The sequence below is a fragment of the Mustela nivalis genome, assembly GCF_964662115.1.
Source record: "Mustela nivalis genome assembly, chromosome: 4".
NCBI lineage: Eukaryota > Metazoa > Chordata > Mammalia > Carnivora > Mustelidae > Mustela > Mustela nivalis.
Window position 1 is genome coordinate 131,213,036 of NC_139023.1, and position 25,194 is coordinate 131,238,229.

The following is a 25,194-nucleotide window of genomic DNA, read 5'->3' on the forward strand; positions in this document are numbered from 1 at the left end:
TTTCCATTTAAAGACTAAACATTTCTGAAGATGTAACATCAAGCACTTATACCATCTCTTTGATGTTATCCCTTTTAGTGTCTGACAGTATTTCTTCCACCTCCAGTATCTCCCCACGTGAGTGATGCAACAGCATCTATACTTTAATCCAGCTAGACTAAGAACATGGACAAAAGTACCTAGATTTTTCCAATTATACTTGAAAGAGACAAAAAAAAAAAAAAAAGTTATTATTGTTAAGGAATCCTAAGTAAACAAACAAAAAAAGACATTTCACTAAGTGATTCCCAGAGAAATAGTTCTATTGGTCACTACAATTTCTCCACAGAAGAAGAGTTCTCTCTCTTAGCTATCTTAATTTGGTTAATTCACTCAATAGGGATTAAGTAGTTGAAAAGAGAAAGAGCAATCTTTTCTGGGGCTGTGTGAAAAAGAGTAAATGTCTGGTTTCTTTAGGAAAAAAATCTAGAGTTCCTGGGAAACAAAACACAGGCTCCACCTGGAAAAGCTGTGAAGTGTCACCTAGTATCTTCTTTCTGTCAAAAACTAAATTCCTTTACATTTAAAAATTCCTCTTTTCTGACCCAACTACTAACTATACCTCAGTTCCCATAGAAACTAGATGTTAAGTAGAGATTAAGTTGAAGAGGTATCTAAGAATAAAACTGACCTTAGGCTTTAAGCTAAACAAATGGAACTTTCTATTTTTGACCTTTGCCAAAAGACCACAATTAACTTTTAGAAGAAGTTCTTCCTTAAGAAGGCTTGAAAGTGTGAAGATCCTATTACTGGCATGTTGGGAGTTGGTCTGGGAAGAGAAAGACAACTTTTGAAGGAATGTTGAAAAAGATGGGTAAAGCTGAAACAACACAGTTTATTACAGATGAATGGATCATGGGTAATCATTTTCCTCTTCAGGGACTCAAATAAGGTTTTTAACAACCCATATACCCAGAGTTAAAGTAGAACTTGCTTTTGGGAGATGCTACTTTCTAATCAAGAATTACCTACAAACAACCATACTAATAGTCTCAACCAACTCCACGGAGAAGACTTTAACTTTTGCACGTTAGTTTGGATGGTGTTAGAGGAAATGATTGTATTTTATATATCAGAATTTTTCTGAGTACTTTTAGAGGGAGAGGACAACCATTTGTCATTTTTGCATATTAAACATGGATAATTCTTTCTTGGTAAGACCATGGTTTGAAAGTGGCCCATGTGTGTATTAGCACAGACAAGAGAGTACAGTTGTTAGAACTGGTAAAGAACACGTGACATGGAACGGCCTTGTTAAGAAGTTCTTAGCAAAAGAAACTGAGGCGGACAGAGACCCCTGGGCCTCAGCCCCTTCCTGTCCACTGCTCTCCATTGCTCCTGCTGAGGTGGAAGAAAAAACCAAATGGTCGACCTGCTTGGTTAAGAAAAGAAAACAAGTTCCCAGGGATGACTTAGATCTCTCCTCTGACGTTTCCATATAGATTACACTTCCGCATAAAGGGGGCCAATGGCCCTGAGAAACCCCGAAAAAAGTACTGTTACCATCCTCCATCACCCATAACCATAAAAACTCACCTCTAACCTGCCGGGTGCTCAGTCTTTGGGGAACGATCCCACTGAGCCCACCAGTGAAAATAAAACTGTGTTCTCCCAGATTTCCCTGTACCACTTGAGTTAAAACCCCACTTACAGTTAAATACAAGAATAGAGAACTCTAATGTTGGGAGACTGCAGACAGGACAGAGAGAATAAATCACACTGCCTTCTGCTTCTGGAAGAGGTAGCTCTCAGAAGTAGCGAATGGCATTTTCTAATGCAAAAGTCTAGTAATAAAATCTGAAATCTCCCCCACTGACCAACCAAATCACAGTTAAATCCAGAGCAAAAACTTCTTGTACTTTTGGACTATGATTAAGCTCACTAGTTAAATAGTCAGAATCATGCACGTAGAACAAAGGAAAAGGAAGTCTACAAAGATAAAATGTCATTAGATCTTTTGGGAAACCTCTAAACTGAAGAGGAGGGTAAACCAAATACCATTAACATGTAGAACACAAAATCAATGTTACTCTCAAATAAATAAAAGCTACTTGGCCACAGAATGAAAAGCTCCTGTTCTATATTTTCTATCAAGAGGAATGGAGGTCCATGCAATATAATTATGTTTTGGTATAGATCTAAACCCTGATACTGTTTAGTTTTTTTTTTTAAGATTTTATTTATTTATTTTGACAGAGAGAGAAATCACAAGTAGGCAGAGAGGCAGGCAAAGAGGTGGGGGGAAGCAGGCTCCCTGCTGAGCAGAGAGCCAGATGCAGGGCTCAATCCCAGGATCCTGAGATCATGACCTGAGCCAAAGGCAGAGGCTTAACCCACTGAGCCACCCAGGCACCCCAACCCTGACACTGTTTTAACATTAAAATATAAAATACATGCTCCTGATTTTTAAAAAGGGAAAAAAATTAGTAATACAGAAGGACTAAAAAAAAAAAAAAGGATAGCAAAAATGCCCCTATCTTATTACTTTGAACCTCCCAACATTCCAGGGGAATGTTGAACAAGAAAACCAAAGCTGGGGTCATTACACTGACTTTAAACTATATTAGAAAAAGATGTGGAAATGGAAAAGATGGTGGAGGACTATTTCAACCAGTCCCCTTAATTTAGATAGATATCTACCAAACCATTCTGAATACCCACGAAACAATACCTCTCCACAGAGGTATTTCAAATATATTTACCATGCAGATATAAACTTTACATTTTTTTTTTTTAAGATTTTATTTATTTGAGAGAGAGAGACCTAACAAGAGAGGGAACACAAGCAGGGGGAGCTGCAGAGGGAGAGGGAGAGAGAAGCAGGCTCCCTGCTGAACAGCGAGCCCAACACAGGGCTTAATTCCAGGACCCTAGGATCATGACTGAGCCAAAGGCAGACGCTAAATGACTGAGCCAGCCAGGCACCCCTAAACTTTACATTTCTAATGGTAAAATGTTTTATTTATATTCACATTATAATGCAAGCTACCCTTTTTCACTTATATTTTGTACATCTTTTTACATTAAAACATAAACATCTAATTTTTTAAACTTTCTTACAGTATACCACTGTATAGACTGTTAATACCAGTCACCTGATAAAACATCTGCCTCTTTTTAATTTTTATCATTACACACAATGATAAAAAGAACTATCCTTTACATACATCTTCATGTAACTTCTGTGATAAATCCCTGTAAGTGGAACTACTAGGTCCAAAGATAAAAACATTCTTAACTTTGACAGATACTGACAAGTTTCTTTTCAAAAATGTTGTCAATTAATAATGCCACAAATGAGAGATTGTCTCACATTCTCGCCATCACTGAGAAACAAACTGTAAACCTTTGCCAGTGTGACAGGTCTATGATACAAAACAGCATCTTGCTTTTATTTTAATTTCTTTATTAATCATGAAGACTATGCAGCCTTGCATGTTTCCTGGCTATCCAAATATGTTTATAAATTGTTTGTATATTATATATATTTTTCTTTAAGAGGGCTTATCCTTCTATTAATATTTTATAAGGAACTTTGGGTTAAAAACATTTGACCTTTATCAAATATGAAGGAATTATCCACTCCCTTTCTCCCAGAATGGTTTTTAGTATTTAAGTTGCTTAATGAACTTCAGCATTTTTTTATATAGCATATTTTTATATAGTCAAATATATCAAGCTTTTTTTCTTTTTTTTGGCTTTTGAGACTTATGACACAGAGAGAAAGACCTTCACTATTCCAAAATCGCTTTTTGAATTCACTCTATTTTCACTGCTTCTCCAATTTCATTTTTAATATTTGCATATTTGGACCATTCGTAATTTTATTCTTGTATAAAAGCAAGACACAGATGGGCTTTATCTTTATCCATATTACTGGCCAATTATTCCCACATTGCAGAATAATCCATGTTTTCCCCTACTGATAAGAAAAATAAACTTTAACACATACTAGATGTACTTATATATTTAGGTTTTTTACTGAAATCTCCTTTCATTTCTACTAATCTATTTCAGTGTCAGTACTAAACTCTTTCAACAAAGGTGCCTTCCGTTACATGTTTAATATTTGGGAATAAGGGTAGTTCCTCTATGCATTCCGTCCATATTTTTCCCCATGAAATTTTTCTAACTATTCTCATGTTTACTTTACTAGACCAGCTTTAAAATCATTTTGTCATATCATATTAGTCTTGTTAGTATTGATTAAAATTACACTTAATTAGATTGCCTTAGGTCCTAAATAATCCTTAGGTTTATTTAAAGCCATCTCATACCTTATTTGCTATAATTTTGTAATTATTTAATATTTTTTATTGCTATTATAAATGCATCCTTTATACGGTATCATTTGAACACAAGAAAGCATCATGCTGAAACTTGTATCTAATGATCTTCTTGTGTAATTCCAAAAAAAATAAGTTCTCTTTTTTTTCAATATTATATTTTTGACTTTTCAAATTGTATTGACTGGTATGTCCACAATATCAAGTGTCAAGAAACTAATGATAGTAGGCATGATGTATGACTACTTATTAGAAAAGTTTTAAATGTTAAGCATAACAATGTTTCTTAATTGAAATTTCTTTTTTTAAAAGGTTTAAAAAGTGACCTTCTATTCCTACTTGTGTTCCTGTTTCTGTTGTTTTTTTTTTTTAAATCAGACTGTTGAATTTCATCTAATACCTTTTCACCATCTTTTGAGATCAATATTACATAATTTACCACAAGCAAAACAGGTCAGCTGCAGGGTCTGATGAAATTCTGACGTTCTCCTCCCCTAAGGATGTCTATGAGACACATCTAGCAATGAGGAAGATAGGGGAAGATATACAAAGCCAAAATATTTGTAGTGACATAGGGACCCACTTTTGTGGTCAAAAGCAGAGTCTGTCAGGATTCCTTAAATCCTGTTATCCTGTTTCCAACCTATGTATTAACAGGACAAAACTGCCTACAAATGGAGAAGGCCTCTGTTTCATACACAGCTAAACTTAGAGAAAAAACAGAGAGATACATCTGCGATCACCACCATACCTCCAATCCTAGTTCAGTGATCCCAGTACCCTATAACACTGTAATGTATATACAGTTTTCTAAGCATTCCTAAAAAAAGAACAATGAAGGCATGAAACGGCCTCTTGATAGAAAAAGACCTACCCTGTAAGAGTGGTGTGCATGAAATCTCCATCCCAAATACTTTGCAGAATATAAAAGGTACACAAAGAACTAAATATTGTACATAAAACTTACAAAAAATAAATGAAATCAGCCTAGTACAATTCCAGATCAAAAGCCTATCATGGAATTTACCTCTGAAAGTGCAGTTATGTCAAGCAGTGTATTTGCTTTGAAAATGGCAGACATTTGGGGGCTGGATCAGAAGAGATATATTTGTCCCATTTAAGCAAGCATGCTTTCCATAAAGATTTTTGTCAGGCTTGAAAAGGCAGAATTTAAGAAGGTTTAAAAGGAAAAGTTCCTGGGACTACCATGTCAGTATATGATCTTGTGCTAGTATTTGGATGTCAAGATTACTTTCTCTTTCCTAACTGTAAAATCTGAAGTACTATACCTCCACCAAGCCTAGTTACTCTTTATTAAATTATCCTGCTAACTTTCTTTTTTGTAAACACATCACTGTCTAACATCCCATGTGTTTTCTTGCCTAAAGTCCACTTCCCTAACTAGACAATAAATTCAACAATAAACAGGACTTGGTCAGACTTGCTCATTAGCACAGCACCCACAACAATGACTAGCGCATCCTAGTTGTTTAACATATATTTATTAAATGAAATGACTTATTAGTCTGAGTTAAACAAAATTCTCAGAAGCAATCACAGTCTTTTTCAATTGGAACAAAATCAGATAATGAATTTATAATTCCCAGAATTGAAGAGAATCCTCAAGGAATTTAAGTTAAAAAGGCAGACTTCTAAGGAAGCTTCATTGCCCAGGACTAATGCACAGATACCTCAGGTTTGCAGTGGCGAACATTATTAGAATTATTAGATTAACACCTGGCTCCCTGATAACATGGCAGCTGTTTGACAGCTGTTCCCAGTAAGGTAATAAATAAATCTGCTCAGTCACATACTCTCTTTCAAGAAATAAAAATCTAACACTTTACTTTTCCATGAGTAAGGAAAGGATCACAGCAAAGAGGAAAAACATACAAACTCCAATAAAAAAAAAAAAGGAATACCCAGAAAACATATTGAAGGACATTACCACTCTTGACAGGACACACAGGATATAAAGAATTAGAAGTAAAAGCCACTCTGACAAACTAAAAAACTGAAGGCAGAGGTGGTAAGGGAAACCTGGGATATAAAGACCTTCTCTATCATATAAGCAAGATCCCAACTGTCCTGAAAATAAAAGACAAGAAGGCTATTTACTGCAGGTAAGGAAGATTAAAGTATGAGCCTGGATTACCCTACAACCCTCATGGAAAGATGGATGGTGGGTAAGAAAGGCCCCTTTTATTGTGCTTATCCAATACTAACTACATTTGATTACTTAAATTTCATTAAGTAAAATTTAAAAGGCAGTGTTTGGTTAGATTAGCCACTTTTCAAATGCTCAGCTGCTGCAGTATTAACACAGTGTGGATATAAAACATTTCCACCATTGCAGGAAACTCTATTGAACAGCGCTGCTTTACATTCTCATGCATCCAAAAAGCCCTCCACTACAAAACATACACCCAGGTATTAATAGACCACTCTATTTTCAGCCATTAATACAAATATAATTCTAAGGCCACATCACACACCATAATCCTACAAAATCTTAATGATAACCTAAAAACTTAACCTGGGAAATGAAGATTTGTGATAAATCTCTATTTTTACCACTGTTACTTCCCCCAAATTAAAAAAAAACTAAAACCTATCTTGGGTGTGGAGTATATACAACTAAGATATAAATATCCATGCTATCATTTAAATAAAGTTAATACTACGCTTACTGACTAAAAACAAATGTTGTATGTAGTAACAAAGAACAGGCAAGGAAAGGAAGAAAAATACTTCATTCTCTTCTTTAGCAAAAGAAAAGACCACATGGAAATAAAAATCCCCAGATACATAATACCATTTGGCAATAAATTACTAAAATTCACCATACTAAGGAAATTTAATCACGTATTTTCTACAACCTACAGTTCTAAGTCAAAGGCTCTATTAAAAGACAATATGGTCCAAACATGCAATTTAAGAAATCTTACATTATGATACAATCATCTATCACCATGACAAAATACACTACATTATTCAGAAACCAAATAATCAAAGAAGTTCAAATGATCAAATTCAAATTCTAATGCTGCTAGGTACACATGTCTATGCAAGTACTAAAAATACAGCAGACTGCAATCTGCTCGCCCCTACTCAAATACTACCTCGGGCAAATCACTTTCTTTCTGGAAGTCAGTTTTCTTATCTCTAAACAGGGAAAAAACTGAGCAAAAGTTCTGAATATTTCATGCAAATGTCTAATACAATTTTAAAAATATTTCACTGAATGTAATGAAAAAGATAGCACATTAAGATAGAAAATTATGTACCAGCCTCAAACACAATTATGATAATTCTGGATAACAGATAACTCCTAACTATGGCATTAAAGAAATGCACAGTCCTACCTATACTTCTGAGATATCCATGAAAGACCAATTATTGTATTACAAGAATATTACATTCTGATTCCTGAACATCTGAACATCTGGCCTACAAGGTTGTTCAATTAGGCAAAACATCCATATGAGTACCACATATTAAAAATCTTCCCTATTAAAAAATTAAACTGTAGACAGACTAGTTAAAAAATGGATGCCTAAGACTTCCAGTGCAAAAATGGAAGGAGCTAATGGGTCAAAACGACCCTCTGAAAAGATGACATTTGTACATTACAATTACCTTGCATTTCCTAGCTCTTTGAAGACTTATTACTGGGCAAGGAAAAAAAAATCAGTAATTTATGATTTTCTGAGGCAAAATTATCTAAAGAACTTTGATTTAGGTTTTCACTCACAAATCTACAAAAGGGGGGTGGGGCGCCTGGGTGGCTCAGTGGGTTGGGCCTCTGCCTTAAGCTCAGGCCATGATCCCGGGGTCCTGGGATCAAGCCCCACATCAGGCTCTTTGCTCGGCAGGGAGCCTGCCTCTCTGCCTACTTGTGATCTCTGTCAAATAAATAAATAAAATATCAAAAAAAAAAAATCTACGAAAAGGACAACAGGGGGTAATGGAAAGTAATCAAATACTGCAAATGGCAACTAACACTTTCTGGTGCTAGACTGGAGAAATTTTTTAAAAATGAGGAAAGTGGAATAAAATTACGTGGCCACTTTCCTTGCATTACCCAAGAATAGAGGACATGCATGTGGCAGCCAATTACCTGATCCTATTAGGTGAGCCTTCACTTTTCAGATATGGTTGGAAAGAAGGATCCAATCCCTGGAGTATTGAGAGCCATGATTGGGAACTTTTTTTTTCCCCTATAGCTGGTAAAACATATTGGAAAAAAGAATGGATTAGATCTGTACACTGTGTGGTAACTAAGACCACATATAACACTTAGTCTACTTCATCAACTGAACAATCCAAAAGTACTTTTATAATGTCCCATGGACCTCAATACACTTTAATTGCCCTTATTAATTATACTAAGGTGTATGACACTAAACTTAAGATTGAGATTAGCCCATTAAATATTTTCACCTAAAAAATAAAAATGAATACTTCTTGGTAGTGTCTTTGTATTTTTTTTTAATAAATATTACGTTCTTACCCTGTTTTTCTCTAAAGCTACTGTCAGAAACAAAGTTTACAAGATTATCTTTAGAAGGTGACTCACAGAAAAATTATAATCCATCTCAATAAGAAAAAAACCAATGATATAATACTAAGCATTATCTTTTACGTTAACTGAGGAGTCCATATTTCATCAAATCCAAGACCGTGACTTTATTACAAAGATAAAAGCACTGCCAAATAACTGTAAAATGTTAACAATTACTAGTTCCGAATTTTAGAAGGGACAGCATCAGGTGTATGGATGATGTATGAACAAAGAAACCCTCCCTGAGCCCCTACTATGTAACCAACACTACAAATACAACCGTCATGCAACAGACTCTAGCTAATCAGTGGGAAAGTTCATATTCTCTTCACTTGTCACCTTTCCATACCTATCCTATCCATCTTGCAATCTAGGATAACTTCCTTGACCCTGCACTGCAAATTATCTCTTCTTCCACTCAATCCCACAATTTTTTATGTCCAGTACCATTCATCTTGCAGTCAATCATTAACTTTCTGGTGTTACTTTGCTATTAGCAAAGGTGTGTATGCTCACTCTCTAGCCAGATTTCCTTTTAACAGACATTTGTCTTTAACCTCTAAAGCAAAGAGAACTTATTAAAATCTACTGAGGAATGGAGGACTCTAATAAATGGAATGCTTATGTATAATATATGTATGACATACACACACACACACACACACACACACACAGAGAACATACATGCTTACTTGACTAATAAAACAGCCAGGGAGCCTGGCTGGCTCAGAAGCCTCTGCCTTCAGCTCAGGTCATGATCCTAGGATCCTGGGATTGAGTCCTGCACCAGGCTCTCTGCTTTGCAGAGAGCCTGCTTCCCCCTGTCTCTCTCTGCCTGCCTCTCTGCCTACTTGTGATCTCTGTCAAATAAATAAATAAGTAAAATATTTTTTAATAAATAAATAAAACACTATCTGAAGTTTAAGGGATCATTTCTGTTTGCTATAAGCTTTACTAAAATAATTTTGTTTAATGAAGCACAAAATTCTAATTTTTAAAAAAATATGAGCACTATTTTTAAAGATCACCAACTATTAATTTAAAAATATCTCCTCTCAAGTACATAAGCCATAATGTCTTAAATATGACATTTTGAAAAGAATGTTAAAAAGCGTCACCAGTATTCTATGATACAATGCAGTAATTTCAAATACACTTAGAGTCATAAAATGCTGAAGATGAAAGAGGCCTGCACTTAGGGCAAAACTTGTACTAGGCCTTGGAAACAACATATTTAGTCAGCAATTATTAAGTGAAGAGACCATGGTACGTTGTAATTTCATGGACAGTGGGAGATAAAAAAGTATGAAAGAATCCGCTCTAACTTCTGACCACTTCAGGTGGCCCAGGTATTTCCATATACTCAAGTTAGATGTTTTATGATATGGGTCTGCATTGCCAAAATTAGGAACAAAATATAGTGTAGTCAACCTAAGTATAATTACAAAATGCATTTATTTTATAATATAATATACGCAGTCTCCAAATTACAAAGGTACCTACCAAGAACTGCCTACAAGCCTTATATTTTTTCTTAGTGATGTTATATTATGTGTATAAATACACATTAATATGCCTACTGCAGTATTATCCATTTTTTATCCCCATAAGCACTGTAGCCATAACTTTTAAATGTTACGAAAAACCCTTGAGGTTTTCAGAATAGAAAATAATAGGCATTAATTTATAAAATTCATTTCTGATAAAGGTTCTGAAATGTCACAATCCCATTAATGTTTTTATGATTCTAGATTTTTAATTACACCTGATTTATTTCAATGAATAGTTCAGGGCATAAATTGCTGAGAAAATTTCTCAAAAAGGACCTGATTTTCTAATTCACTGAAACACTGAATAAACCCTGTGTGGTTTAATGTAGTTTCAAAGCTGTAATACATATGCTACTTTACATTTACTGTGTAGATTATATATAAATCTTCTCAGCATTAAAGAGGAGTTTATGATCAAAAGAATAATTCCACTTGGTTAAATTTAACAGCATGTATTATATAACTGTGACATTATAAAAAGAGCCAACTAAGACTAATCTCCTTTTCTATGCCTCTATAGCAAACCATTCCCTTTTTTTTTTCCTGTTCTCTTCACCCCTTTTTCTAAATCAAGATATAACATATCTTGTCATCCCAAGGGACCACTGCAACTCTCTAAGGTTTAATTCTAAAAGAACAATCTTGAGATTACTTCACTGAGGCTCCCATATAATCTTACCGTTAAAGATCTGCAATAGTTAGTGGTCAGATCACCAGAATCTAACTTTCCAACAATGTGAAAGATTAAAAAACTAGATCTAGGGTGGATGTGTGTGAGGGGGGTATTCTTGCTTGACAAACAGACTAATTGGAGGTAAAAATTAAGCTCAGCATGCCTGAACAGCAATAGGAAACAGTCCAGAATATAAGACACTTTTTTAATAAAGAGCTGGGACATAAAACTGGGTTAAACTGGACATGCCTATGTTCCAGACATCCCTAAAGAACCAGCACAAACTCTGAAATTGATAGAACTGCTTGGCCCATTTTAATTTATGCATAACTTTTTGCAAAGACAACATGGATACAATGTTTTACTAATTTTCCTCAGCATTTCATTATAAAATTAAAAAAAATATATAGATCAAACAGCTCCAAGCACAATCCCTGCTAGGAGGATATACCAGTATGACCTACACAAAATGGTACATTTGACACTGGCTAGAGCTGATTTTAACAGGAGGGGACAATTCCCAAGAAAAGTGGATTGTCATTTTCAAATAACAGTCAAACAAAACAAAAACAAAAAACAAACACACAAAAAACCTAATCTACTAAGTAAAAGGATTGTCCCAAAAGTCAGCAAAGAAATATAGCACTAACTGGCTGGCTTAAAGGGAAGATCAAAGTAGAAGACACTCTATTTAGAGCCAGGGTCACAGCACTCTACATGCAAGCTAGAATTTAAAAGATTAATCTAGAGTTAAACAGAAGAATCTAGAGTTAAACAGAAGAAGTCAGCGAGTAAAGAAAGAATAAAATGACACTCAGAAAATCATGACCCTATCTAAGAGGCATGTAAAAGAAACAGCCTGACTGTCCTCACTAGCTACCCTAATTCCCCATGGTTTCTTATCCAAGTAAGTTTACAATGTATCCTCTTTCTCTTGAGGTAAGTGGAGAGTCTTCATTGCCCGCAACCACAGGAGTCCAATATAAGACACATGTGATAACCCCTCCCAAGTATTTCCCTTTTACACTCTACACAGGATTACTATTATTACTGACTAAACAGATCCCTTTCTGAAATGGACAGAAGACTTCCTGTGACAGAGAAGCCATTCCTTGTGGTTTGCATGGGGTTGGTATCACCCACCCAACCCTCGTGCTCCTCAAAATACACGCACATTCACACTCCCTTTCTGTCAACTGGCTTTTACATGTTCCCGCCCTCACACTTGCCTATGTGCTTTCTCTAAAGTACTCACTTTCCTACATACTCTCCCACACAAACAAGTGACTATGTGACTCATGCCCAAGCAATCCAAAGACACATTCCACTAGCCTCAATGATGTGTTCAGGACTGGGTACCAGGCCCCAGGTAAACCAGCACAAGTCCTCCCTGTGACTTTCATACAAGAGTATCAATGGCCAAACTGCCAGCCCCATGGAGAAAAACCTACTAAGCAAGAAAGCAGCAGAGTCCTAAAGATACTAAATACATGTATCCTTATCATCCTGGTCTTCAGGGCCAAATTATTCTCTTTCCTTAAATCCTGAAGAAGTCCTAACATACTCTTTTATAGCCCCAAGTCCCCCAAATCAAAGATTTATGGCAATCCAGGAAACTCATTCCTCTACCTAACTCTAGCAGCACTGGTCTAAAGGACTAGGAACTTCTAGTAACTGACTTCCTAATTATGTAAATGTAAAAGAAAGTGAACAGCTACTTAAGAATTGGGACACCTGGGTGGCTCAGTGGGTTAAGCCTCTGCCTTGGGCTCAGGTCACAGTCTCAGGGTCCTGGGATCAAGCCCCACATCAGGCTCTCTGCTCGGCAGGGAACCTGCTTCCCCGCCCCCGCCCCCCCCCCCCCCCGCCCGCCTGCCTCTCTGCCTACTTGTGATCTCTGTCAAATAAATAAATAAAATCTTTTAAAAAAAAAAAAAATCCAAAGTTGAAAAACAGAGACTATAATTGCTTCTTCCATCCTTCCCAAAGATCCAAAGATCCCTAGGAAGTGGCACAAAAATGAACAGATTGGCCCACTGTTCAAGTTTCGAAAGCTAACATACCTTTGCAACAAAAATGTAATTTTCTGATATAAGCCCAAGATACACTCTCAAAATTCAAAAGCACTTCCAAAATTATATCTGTCTTTAGTTTATTTACTGTCTGCCTCTCTGCACTGGGTACTGCGAGAGTAAAAACTTGAGGGTCTTGTTTACAGCACCTAGTATATGGCCAGTGTGTTATAACAGTTTAAGAATAAAGGAACGTAAGATGGCTGTTGTTCTCTCACTCCTGTGATCATATATCACTGCTGACTGACAACTTATTATCTGTCAAGCATTCTACTGGACACTAGGGAACTACAAAGATCAGATATAAACTCAGCCCTCCAGAATGTGGTTCCTGGCCTCTGCATGAACAATGACCCTTTTAGTTTTCTGAGGAAAATATGATCACTCTACCAAGAAAAATACTTAAACATATAGACTAAGATTTTGCATTAAGTTTCAAGAGATTCAAAAGGTATGAATTCTAAGTCAAGTAAGATAAATAAGAAAATGATACATATAAAAAGTACTGTGGTCCTCTCTGAAAAACAGAGTGGAGGTTCCTCAAAAAGCTGAAAATAGAGCTACCGTATGACCCAGTGATTGCACTACTGGGTATATACCCTAAAGATATAAACACGGTGCTCCAAAGGGGCACGTGCACCCAAATGTTTATAGCAGCAATGTCCACAATAGCCAAACTATGGAAAGAACCTAGATGTCCATCAACAGATAAATGGATAAAGAAGATGTGGTATTTATATACAATGGAATACTAAGCAGCCATCAAAAGAAATGAAATCTTGCCATTTGCGATGATGTGGATGGAACTAGAGGGTATTATGCTTAGCAAAATAAGTCAATCGGAAAAAGACAACTATCATATGATCTCCCTGATATGAGGAAGTGGCGATGCAACATGGGGATTTGGAGGGTAGGAAAAGAAAAAAAATGAAAGATGATGAGATCAGGAGGGAGACAAACCATAAAAGACTCAATCTCACAAAACACGCTGAGGGTTGCTGGGGGGAGGGGGGTTGGAGAGGGTGGTGGGGTTATGGACATTGGGGAGGGTATGTGCTATGGTAAGTGCTGTGAAATGTGTAAACCTGGCGATTCACAGACTTGTACTCCTGGGATAAAAATACATTATATGTTTATAAAAAATTTTAAAAATTAATTTAAAAAAAATTCTGATAAACCATCATACATCTAGGGCATTTTAAATGTGGGGGGAAAAAAAAGTACTGTGGTCCTGTATTTGTTGATTTTTATAGTCTGAGAAAACTTAAGTAGAAAGATGACCAAGATACATGAGAAAGACCAAAGAAGTCTCCCAATAATTTAAAAGTTGGGAAAGCCTTTGTATAAAAAGACTAGAAAGAGACAGCAATGTCTGTAGTATGAAAACAAGAACCACTGATGAAGCTGCATAAAATTCAAAGGGTTTTCAATACATAAAGTGTGAGTGAGATAGGGAAATTCTCATTACAAGTAAAGAAGAAGAAATAATTTTGGTAGAATCCAGGCACGAAAAGGTGCCCGATTTGCTCAACATTTTTAAAATGTTTTCAAACCTTGCATTAAACTGTTTCATTGATTTAAACATTACATAATAGATGTAATTAGTGATCATTAAATTTTTAAAAAGCATTAGTAGTAACTAAAGTACATGTCGGTGTAGGGAGAATAAACATGTGGCAATACAGTCTATATTCTGAAATCCTGAGGAGATGTGTCTCTTGGATCATGAGGTTTCAACCAAACTACCATAATTGTTCTAGGATAAGAGGAGGAAATTACCATGTAAGAGTCTACTTTACAAACCAACCCTATCAAGTGCCAATAAATACTATTCTATAATGAAAGAGTTTTCTCCATCTGCAACAAAAATCCTTCGAAAACTTCAAGTTAATAAGAGTCCTAAGAAACTCAACCTATCTAATTTTACTTCCTATTTCCCTTAAACACAATCAATTAAAAAAGATTTCAATTACTACTGAGCAAAATTTTCTGACTTGTGGACCAAAAAAAACTCCAAACAAACAAACAAACAAACAAAAACCAAGGTTGTAAATCTACATGAGAAATCTTTGTAGCAAAGATAAAAACCAAAAAATAGCAAGCTAAAGTTGATGTCCATCAAGAACAATTATCAAATATTAGAGTTATAAGCAACCTTAGAAACCTTAGCAACCAGATCAATCTTCTCTTTTATTTAAAATAAAAAAAAAAAAAAAAACAAAGCATAGAAAAAGTATGCCCAATTAAGAGGCTGAGCTAAGCAATCTTCAAATTTACAGAACCAGATACAGGCCAAATTACATCAATATTAGTATCATAACATATATTTTATAATGTTCAAATCCTAAGTACTTACATTAAGGAGTAACTCATCTTTTGTTTTAAGAGGAAAATTCTTATTTTCCTTCTCAGTTTGTAAATCATCTTCTCCATCTGACAGCAATGGAGGAAGTGATATACAAGAGGAAGATGATGACGAAGATGATGAGGATGAGGAGGAGCTTGAACTATCTGAATCTGTTTCACTGTAGGGAAGAAAAAGTCAAAAACTTAGTAATATTATTACTGAAGTATTAAATTATAATTTTTCAACTAGGAAGTATCTATATGTAGTTATTGTTGCTGATATAATTCAAAAGCTAGCATTTCGAAGTTTACTATAATATTTGAAAGTAGTCTTTAATCCATTGATAATATTTTCAAAATGCCTGCTATAACCCAAATTCTATTATTTTAAGTCTCATACATCACACAGTTGTCTTAATATAGTTAAGCACATGACAAATCACTGACAAAAGAGAGATCTGCCAAGACACCTTTCTTATTAGTCATCAATGAACCAGATCACTTAATTGCCAATAAAATGTTCTGTCTTCATACAACTTGGAAACTCCTGAAAGTTACCAACCATGTTGACCACTCAACTCTAAAAATTCCCTTAGCCCTTGGCTTCACAGCAATTGTTATCAGCAATCCTCTTAGTTTAAATTTTGTTTGCTGGCTTTCTCCCTTAGCCCATTTTATGTGCTGTTTTTAAAAGTCCCACCCTCATTTTCTCTTCTCTCTATCCTCTTCACATGGATAACATCATTCATTCAAATCATTTCAATCATCAACCATATTGATAACTCTAGGCTCCACCCTAATCTCCAGATGCACACTGACTGCCTCTGTATGAATAACCTACACTTACCTAATTCTAAGAGCAAGTTTAAAAAAAGAAAATATTCTCCTTACTGAACCCGCTTCTGTCCTGCCTCTATTTTATTTCATTGCTTAGTCTTCAATCCTGTCACTATAAGTGAAAAACCTGAATCATTTTGAGCCAATGCTGTCTCAGTCAATGATAAAATCCTACCTTCAAATGGCAAACATCACTCCAGTTCCATTTCTCAATCCCATTTCCACTGTTATTATGACCGTATTTAGAGAGGAATCCTATTTCTCCCCTATTTTTCAGTAATAATTGTATAACAGAAGTCAATACTCGTAGTCTCTTCTCACAACAATCAACGCTTCCTCCTACTGCTGCTACCTTCCTTCACCCTCTCATGACCTTCCATCCTAATCAGTTTACACACTTGCTTTAAAAAAAAAAAAATCCATGACTGGACATTAGATATGAAGGGATTATCAATTTTGTTATGTGTGATAACTATGATTACGTAAAAAAATGTCCTCTTAGAGAACGCATGCTGAAACATTTAGGGAGAAAGTGTCATCATATCTATAAATGACTTTAAAAGGGCTCAATAACATACATATGTGAAACTAAGTTCTAAAATGTTATTAAGTGTTAACTCAAGGAGATGGCTATATGTTCACACCATTCTTTCCATTTTTTATTAAGAAAACATTAAACACAGAGAAAAGCTTTAAAAATTTCTACATAAAGCTATACTGGGTACAAGATAAAGGCTAACTCAGAGCCCTTTGCAATCAGGTTCCTGGTAATCTTCACAATCCCATCTTCTGCCACATCTAGCACAGAAGCATATAAAATATCCCAAATTCTGTTTAATTTCACTATCTCATGCTGCTACTTGTGCTATTTCCTCTGAATGGAATGTCCCTAGGGCAGAAAAATTCCATTCCTCTTTATAAGCTCAACTCAAATATTATCTCCTCTGAAGCCACCCCTATCCACTGAAAGTAGATTTACTTTTTTCTGTATCTCCCAGAGCATTTTTTTCAAACTGCCTACTACAGCCTGTCTTGTACTATCCATAATTCAGTGGAAAACATGTCTTTTCAGATGGATTATGAAGTGCTTGAAACAAATGCACTAGTTTTGGCAAGTATGATGTTTTTCTACTACAGGGGTAAATGGGCATCCCATTCACAGTCGGACTCCTTACTATTATTACTTTATTATGAGTCTTTTCCTCTTTCCCATATCATTCCTACTGGCAAATTCTACAGTACCTCTGCTGAATTCCTCCAGCAATGGTCTCGTTTCTCTCCTTGAAGTTTCTTGACAGAGTTGTTAACATATGCTATCTCTGCTCCTTTATTTCCCATTCAATCTTTACCCCAAAACTGGCTTCCATCACCACCACTCATTTACAAGGTCACTAACAATATCCATGTTATCAAGTCCAGCAGACATCTTTCTTTCATCTTAACTTTTCAACAACATCTGACATGATTCCCCCTTCCTTCCCCAAAAAACTTCCCTATTTTGGAATCCACTATGCTACCGTGGTATTCTACCCTCACGTATCTTCTGTTCCCCTCGTTTTAAATATGACCTTCACTGAAAAGAGACTAAATCAACATAACATCCAAATGCACTGTTTGAGAATCTTGTTTGAATGCCAATTCGAACAAACCAACTGTTAAAAGACAGCCAGAGAAACGTGAATGCTATTAGGTGGTATTAAGAAATTAGGGTTAATTTTACTACGTTTGATTAATAACATGGTGGCTACGTAATAAGTACTTTATCGGTTAGAAATGTAAAAAACATATAGAGAAGGTGACATACGTTTGAGATTTGCACTAAAAATCTCAGGTTAAAAAAATGTCCGAGGGACGCCTGGGTGGCTCAGTGGATTAACCCTCTACCTTTGGCTCAGGTCATGATCTCAGGGTCCTGGGATCGAGCCCTGCATCAGGCTTTCTGCTCAGCAGGGAGTCTGCTTCCTCCCCCCACTCCCCCAACTCCCCTCCACCTCCCTCTCTATTTGTGATCTCTATCAAATAAATAAATAGATAAAATCTTTAAAAAACAATGTTAGAAATACTAGATAAAACGAGATTAGAAAATACTGTAAACCATTTAAGTGTGGTGATGAGTACACTTATTTTATTATTCATTGTTATAAGTATATTATATTACTCTCTACTTTTAACGAATTTGAAAAAGTACATAGTAAGAAGTTAAAGCAAATCCTATCTGTAATCTGTACAAATTTATATCTCCAGTCTAGAATTGAACTCTCAACTTTAAACTCATTATCCTATTATTTCCAATTAGCTGTCAAAGAAATCTCAAATTAACTGCCCAAATTAAACTCTCCTGTTAGTCACCAGCCCTCATCCCAGATAGGTTACTCCCCATTTCCTTAAACAGTACTGTCATCCACCCAATTGATGCCTCCCTATCAAGCCCACTACCCCATCTATTATGGTGACTTCAAAATACTTAACCCTGACAACCATGATCACCTGATGGACTCATGCAGCATCTCTCCAACTCTCTCCACACTAAGCCTTGTTACACTCGTGCTTCTCTGCTTTCACTCTTGAACCCAGTTCAATTCCTTCTCTACAGAACAAAGCTTATTAGAATATTAACCTGAGCATGCCATTTCTCTGCTTGAAATTCAGTAGCTTCCCTAACACTCAGAATTAAAACTGTAACATGGCTACACTGTCTTACACGGCTGGGCTCTCCTATTACTTTCTCCATGCCTTGTCTGTTCCTTCATTGTAATTTTCACCACCTCTAATCTATGCATTGATGTATTTAGTTTTATTTTTCATCCTTCTCACTAGTATCTAGGGCAGGGATATTTTGTTCATCTATTCAGTATCCCACGCAAAACACTCAAATATTTGTAGACAACGTTCAGTGTGATTTAGTAACATCCTACGATTTTAAGTCCTCTCTCTCCATAGGATTCATATTCAAAAGACACGACGGCGTGGGGCTGCCGTCTATAAAACTTACCCCGATGATACAGCTATGCGAAATAACAATGTTTCCCTAATTTGGTGAACACATGCTCCCTGCAAGGATTCTACAAAAATTATCAGGAGCCAAACTAGAAACGTATGAAATCCTTTAACTGATCCTTAATTCATCTGGTTTAAAAAACAAGGCCACACTCTAAACCTGCCTTTAAAAAAAAAAAAAAAATCTGACACAAAATTCAAAGTTATAACCACAAAAAGACACGTCAAATTGAGTAGTTATCGAAATAATCCAATATCCTCAGGGTTTGTTTTTGTTTTTGCGATCTATACGTAAGACTTTTCAGACTACCAAACTAAGGAAAGAAGAGGAATCTGATTATCTCGGATTCGCAACGCGATTTGCAGAGTGAAGGCGAGGAAGGGGCGGTCCAAGCTACTAGGCAGCACGTGCGCAGCGAGCTCCAGCTACCTCTCCTCTCCCAGGCCCACGCGGGCACGCTCTCAGTCCCCGATCCCGGCCCCCCCCCCCATAGCTCCAGGACCCCCCAGGCACCCGACCTGTCCGAGTCTGAATCCGAGTCCGAAGTCTCTATAGAGTCTGGGGTCCCCGCCTGCTCTGCTGCGCCCGGGGCGGTGACGCAGTTCCCGCCGGGAGGAGGTTCTGGCCTTGACTGCGGCGCGGATTCACGCGGCTGCTCCTCCGCGGGCTGAGCCTCCGCGGCCTGTCCGGTGTCCGGGGACGCCGCATCCGACTGCAGTGACGGCCGTGGCTCTGGAACAGGTACAGAGCCCGGGGATTGCACCGTCTGACCTTGGCCATCCCCCAAACCGGTGCCATTAAATTTAAGAGTTTCCAGCTGAGCGGCGGCGGCCTCCACTACTTCCATGGCGTCGCTCCACAGACCCAGTCAGGCTCACGGTCAGGGCCCTCGGACAGGCTCGGGGCTCGCTAGGGAATAGAACAAACGCGCGGGTTGTAACTACACCTGGGCCCCACTTCCCGCGTTTCTCCGGTAACTGCACGCTGAGCTGCCTGGAGACACGCCCCCGCCGCTGACACAGCGGCACTTCCGGGGGAGCGTACTACGTGACGTAACGCGCTTGCGCTCGCTGGGAGTGGGAGGGCAGGGCTTTTGGAAACAAGATCTCGCGCGGTCCTAAACCCGCCGATTTCATTACCTCTTATTGCTGAGGCAGGCGTCGTGGGGTCAAGTGGCTAGGCGTTCCTCTTGCTGAATGTATACTATGTATAATGTATATAATGGGCCAATTATACTCGAAGCGGAGATTTGAAGGAGGGCTAGTAGACCGGGGAGAGTCTCTTTGTAAGAAATTTGAGCCAGGAAATCTTCCAACAGACACTTCAAGTAAACTTCATTAAAGTTAAATGAAGTTAAATCGGTAGATAGCAAGCACATTAACTTTTCATTTCAGAAAAACTACAACTATTCCTTGTGTTTTTCCAAAGCATTCTCAAAAAGAGCAGTAAGAGCGGACGTAATGCTGCCGTTCGTTGATATTATGGCAATGTCTATATGGTAGTTGACGCCACTTCATAGAAAGGGTGGTGGGATGGAAGTAAAACGATTACTCTAGTTCATAAGGTTGGTAAGCAAAAATTTCTTGGGAATGAGGCAGAGATCAGAATTTTACCGTTTCCTTTTAAATCTTCAGTTCGATGCATCAGCCCCTCCAGCAGTAATAAATAATAATTCTCGTTACCATTTATTAAGCATGCATATGTGCCAGGGACAGTACTAAAGATTTTATCAGTTATTCACTGAGAATGTATTCTGTTCACATCACAGTAGCAGACTTTCATAGAGACTTAAGAGTAAGGCATAGTCTTTTATTTTAAGGAGCTTCTTCTCTGAAGTAAAAAGGTCCAAAGCCGGGGAGATAACTAGATATTTGAAATGTGGAATACGGGATGCAAGTTCAGCCGTCATAGGAAGTTAAATAAAACTGGTGGGCTGTGTCTTTGTAAGCCCCAAAGAGAAACAGGAAATTGAACTCGAGATACCAGTCATTAATGCAGTTATTAACTAAAGCTCAGTGTTCCCAGTTAAACAGGCCTATGTTCAAATTTCAGCCCTACTATTTCCTAGTTGGTATAATTGTAACTTTGAGCAGGTAAACTAACATACCTAATGCTCATTTTCCTTACCTATAAAATGAAGATAAAAATACTGTGTTGTGGGCACCTGGGTGGCTCAGTGGGTTAAGTGGCTGCCTTTAGCTCAGGTTATGATCCCAGGGCCTGGGGACACTGCCCCACATGGGGTTCTCTGCTTAAGGGAGAGCCTGTTTCTCTCTCTACCTGCTGCTCTGCCTGCTTCTGCTCTCTCTGTCAAATAATTAAAAATTTTAAAAAAAGAATGTAAAAAAAAAATACTATCTTGTTTAGTTCATGCGAGCACTAATTAAGGTTTTATAGAAGAAAATGGCACCTAACATACACAAATTAGTGTGAGAAATGGTTGATAAATAGAAAAATGAATGACCTTATCAATAAAATGATAGTTCAGCAACAGTGATCTTGCAAAGATATGCCGTATGAATGCGAAGAAAAAAGAAATTTAAGTCAGAATATCTTTCCCTCTAGGTAAAAGTCTGTTGCATGTTTCCAGGAATTAAGTGTAGAAAGTCTGAACCAGGGTTAGAGTCAATGTAATAGAGTAAAGGAAATCCCCAACATCAGAAGAATCAAAGTACTCTAAAATTTCTAACCAAGAAAACCAGAAAGAAGTTGGTGTTACCAATAAATACAGAGAAGTTGGAATGAGATGATGAATTTGTGGTGTTGAGTTTGAAGAAAAATTGGATAGTTAATTGAAAATGCCAAGAAGCATTTGAAAATATGAGACTAGAATCCAGTAGAAAGATTACATTCAGAAGCATAAATTTGGGAGCAATTAAAATATCCATTTGTTCATTCAGAAATGTATTATAGTAAAAACATGTACTATTGTAGGGAATGTATAAATGGGAATATGAAAGAGAGAAATCACATGTAATTTTCTGTTTACATCCCTAAATATTTGCAGTCACTCAGAATAAAATCCAGCCAGACTCCTTACCCTGCTTGATCTGGCTGCTGCTTCTCTCTCCTATTTCCATCTCCTACTGCTTTCCCCTCCCTTATGCCACTCATCTCACTAGTCTTAATCTCCTTTCCACACACCAATCTGATACTTTATATATGGCATTTTCACTCTGCTCTAATTATTTCTCTTCATATTAATATGTTTTATTACCTCATTTTCCTCATTTCTCTACTAAGATATTACACCATAGATAGGGTTTTCCTGACCACTCAGTCTAAAAATACCACCTATAACCAATCACTCTACTTGGTTGCTCTTTTTTTTTAATAGTACATATTAAAAACTATCACATTTACTTATTTCTTCGTTGTCTGTTTTCCTATAAAACTAAGTCTGATGAACTCAAGGTATTTATCTAACTCACAGCTGTCAGTGTCCAGAAGCATAACAAATCCTAAAAAGATTTTTAAATGGAAGAATGAAAGAGAAAACAAATAATGAAGTTTTATGAAACAATCACAGTAAAAAGAGAAATGGCTTACAGTTACCTAAGTTATTCATTCAATTTAAATGAATCTAATGATATCTAAGAAAGGCTAGTGGTTACATATAAAAATCTCTTTTTTGTTTTCCAGTTGGGCTGCTCTCCATGTTTTGGGATAAGAATAGCCGTACCAGGGCACCTGGGTGGCTCAGTGGGTTAAAGCCTCTGCCTTCAGCTCAGGTCATGATCCCAGGATCCTGGGATCGAGCCCTGAATTGAGCTCCACATCGAGCCCTGCATCAAGGGCCAATCAAGCCCCACATCCACCTCTCTGCTCAGCAGGGAACCGGCTTCCCCCTCTCTCTGCCTGCCTCTCTGCCTACTTGTGATCTGTCTGTCAAATAAATAAATAAAATTAAAAAAAAAATAGCCACACCTCTGCTTAGATTCAGATATGTTATTATTTTGTGGTTGATATTTTTTTTAAGCTCTTGAATGTTTCAAAATACCTTGAATTTTATCTACTTCCAGAGCCTGCCCCTCTTACTGCCAACAGCTGCTAAACAGCCTGAAATCTTTAGCCTGAGGCTAAAAGCTTAAAAAAAAAAAATAAGTCCTAGAAAGAATAAGTAGTTTATGGGATCACTATTCAAATTAAGAAAGTTTGAATTATGAATTAAAAGCTGTATTATATTTCAAAGCGAACTTGTGAAACACCTAAACATATTCTTTGAAGTACAAAACAAAGTTTATGAGAAGAAATTCATTTGACTCAAAATTTTACAAGCTCACCCATCTCCACTTATAATAAAGATTGTAAAATTTTACAAAAACAAAAAACAAACTGAGCTCTTAGTGCCATTTTCACTGCTCAGGCTCCGCCTTCTGAGTTAGAATCTGCATTTTAACAAGATTCCTCCTGTGATATGCAGGCGCAATAAAGTTTAGGAAACTGCACTGGTGGCTACATAAGTGTGGGAAACCTTCCTGGACAAACATAGTACTTAAAAGTAAAATGAATGAAAGCCTTTTGCAAGAAGAGTTGAAGTGCTAGACCATTGAGTCTAAGTTAAAAAAGTGATCAGGGGCACCTGAGTGGCTCAGTCCATTAAGTATCTGATTCTTGATTTCAGCTCAGGTCATGATCTCAGAATCCTGAGATCAAGGTCCATGTAGGGCTCTGCACTGGGTGTGGAGTCTGCTTTGGATTCTCTCTCCTTTCCCACTGATCATTCCCCTCTAATAAATAAACAAACAGACTGAGCAGTTTGTTGTCATTATGTCTACTCGGATGCTCCAAAGGTACCTCAAACTCTAATATCCAAGACTGATCACAGCATCCTTTTCCCTATATTTCTTCTCCTTTATCTCCTATTCTGGTAATGCCACCGATATCTACCCAGCCACTTGCTATATACTAAGTCTGACCCTCATCAATTTGCTGTGTGACTTAATCCAAGTCACCTAATTTTTCTCTGTCTAATATTTACTCATTCATTCACTAAATATCCACCAGACACTATGTTTGTGGCAGGTGCTGCACTAAGTATTGGGAATAAAGTGATAAAACAGGAAAGGGCCTAGAGCTCATGGAACTCACAATATAAAATTTCAGTTTTAAGTGATGAGTGATCACAAGAACATAGCTCAACAGACCTTTCAGAGTGTATCAGGAACCAAAGTGAGAGTTAGGGAATCAGAAGTGAACATTCCAGATTGCTTACATGTTTTGGGTTTCAAGTATGATTTCATTTGAAGAAAAGATTTAATGGTAAAAGAAAAAAAAAACACCAATAATTGAAACTTAAGACCTTTTCTAGAAATGTGATTTTATATAGTCATTGGTTTTTATTTTAAAATTTTTTTGAATTCAAGAATTTTTATAGAATATCCTGACACAGTGATTGATCTGTTTATATTTTTGTTTAAAAAGACATGAATATACATATGCATAGTTAGAAGTGTACAATGCCCTTGTTAAATGGATATAGATTTCCTAATATTTGCAATATAATTATTAGAAGCACTGTTTATCACTCCCTCCACTTGTGGCATTTGTGATATCATTCTTATATTTCTCCCCTTTCTGTGTTATTTTCGTTTTCTTAGTTTAACTTTTGGCTTTTTCTCCATTCTCTCTTAACTGTTGATGTACTGGTTAGTCTCACCTGTCTATAACCTATCCTCTACTCTTGCCAGAATAAGATATCTGACAGGCAAATATGATCATATAATTTTTCTTGTTTAAATATTTCAATAATTCACCATTGTATTAAGATAAATGAAAACTCTTAAATATGGCTTTAAAACATAAAATTGTAAATCAGTCACCCCAAGA

At 36.7% G+C, this 25,194-nt stretch overlaps 1 protein-coding gene across 1 annotated transcript in view; it reads right to left on the bottom strand.

Moving 5' to 3' along the window:
• Positions 1–20,401, bottom strand: part of NAF1 (nuclear assembly factor 1 ribonucleoprotein) — a 41,772-nt gene extending 21,371 nt beyond the window's left edge. The window contains exons 1-2 of the mRNA XM_082728767.1: positions 19,884–20,401; positions 15,541–15,709 (exon numbers count right to left, since the gene is read on the bottom strand). Coding sequence (XP_082584893.1) covers positions 15,541–15,709; positions 19,884–20,212 — 498 coding nt within the window. The 5' untranslated portion in view covers positions 20,213–20,401. The remainder of the gene's footprint in view (positions 1–15,540; positions 15,710–19,883) is intronic.
• Positions 20,402–25,194: the final 4,793 nt, after the last annotated feature.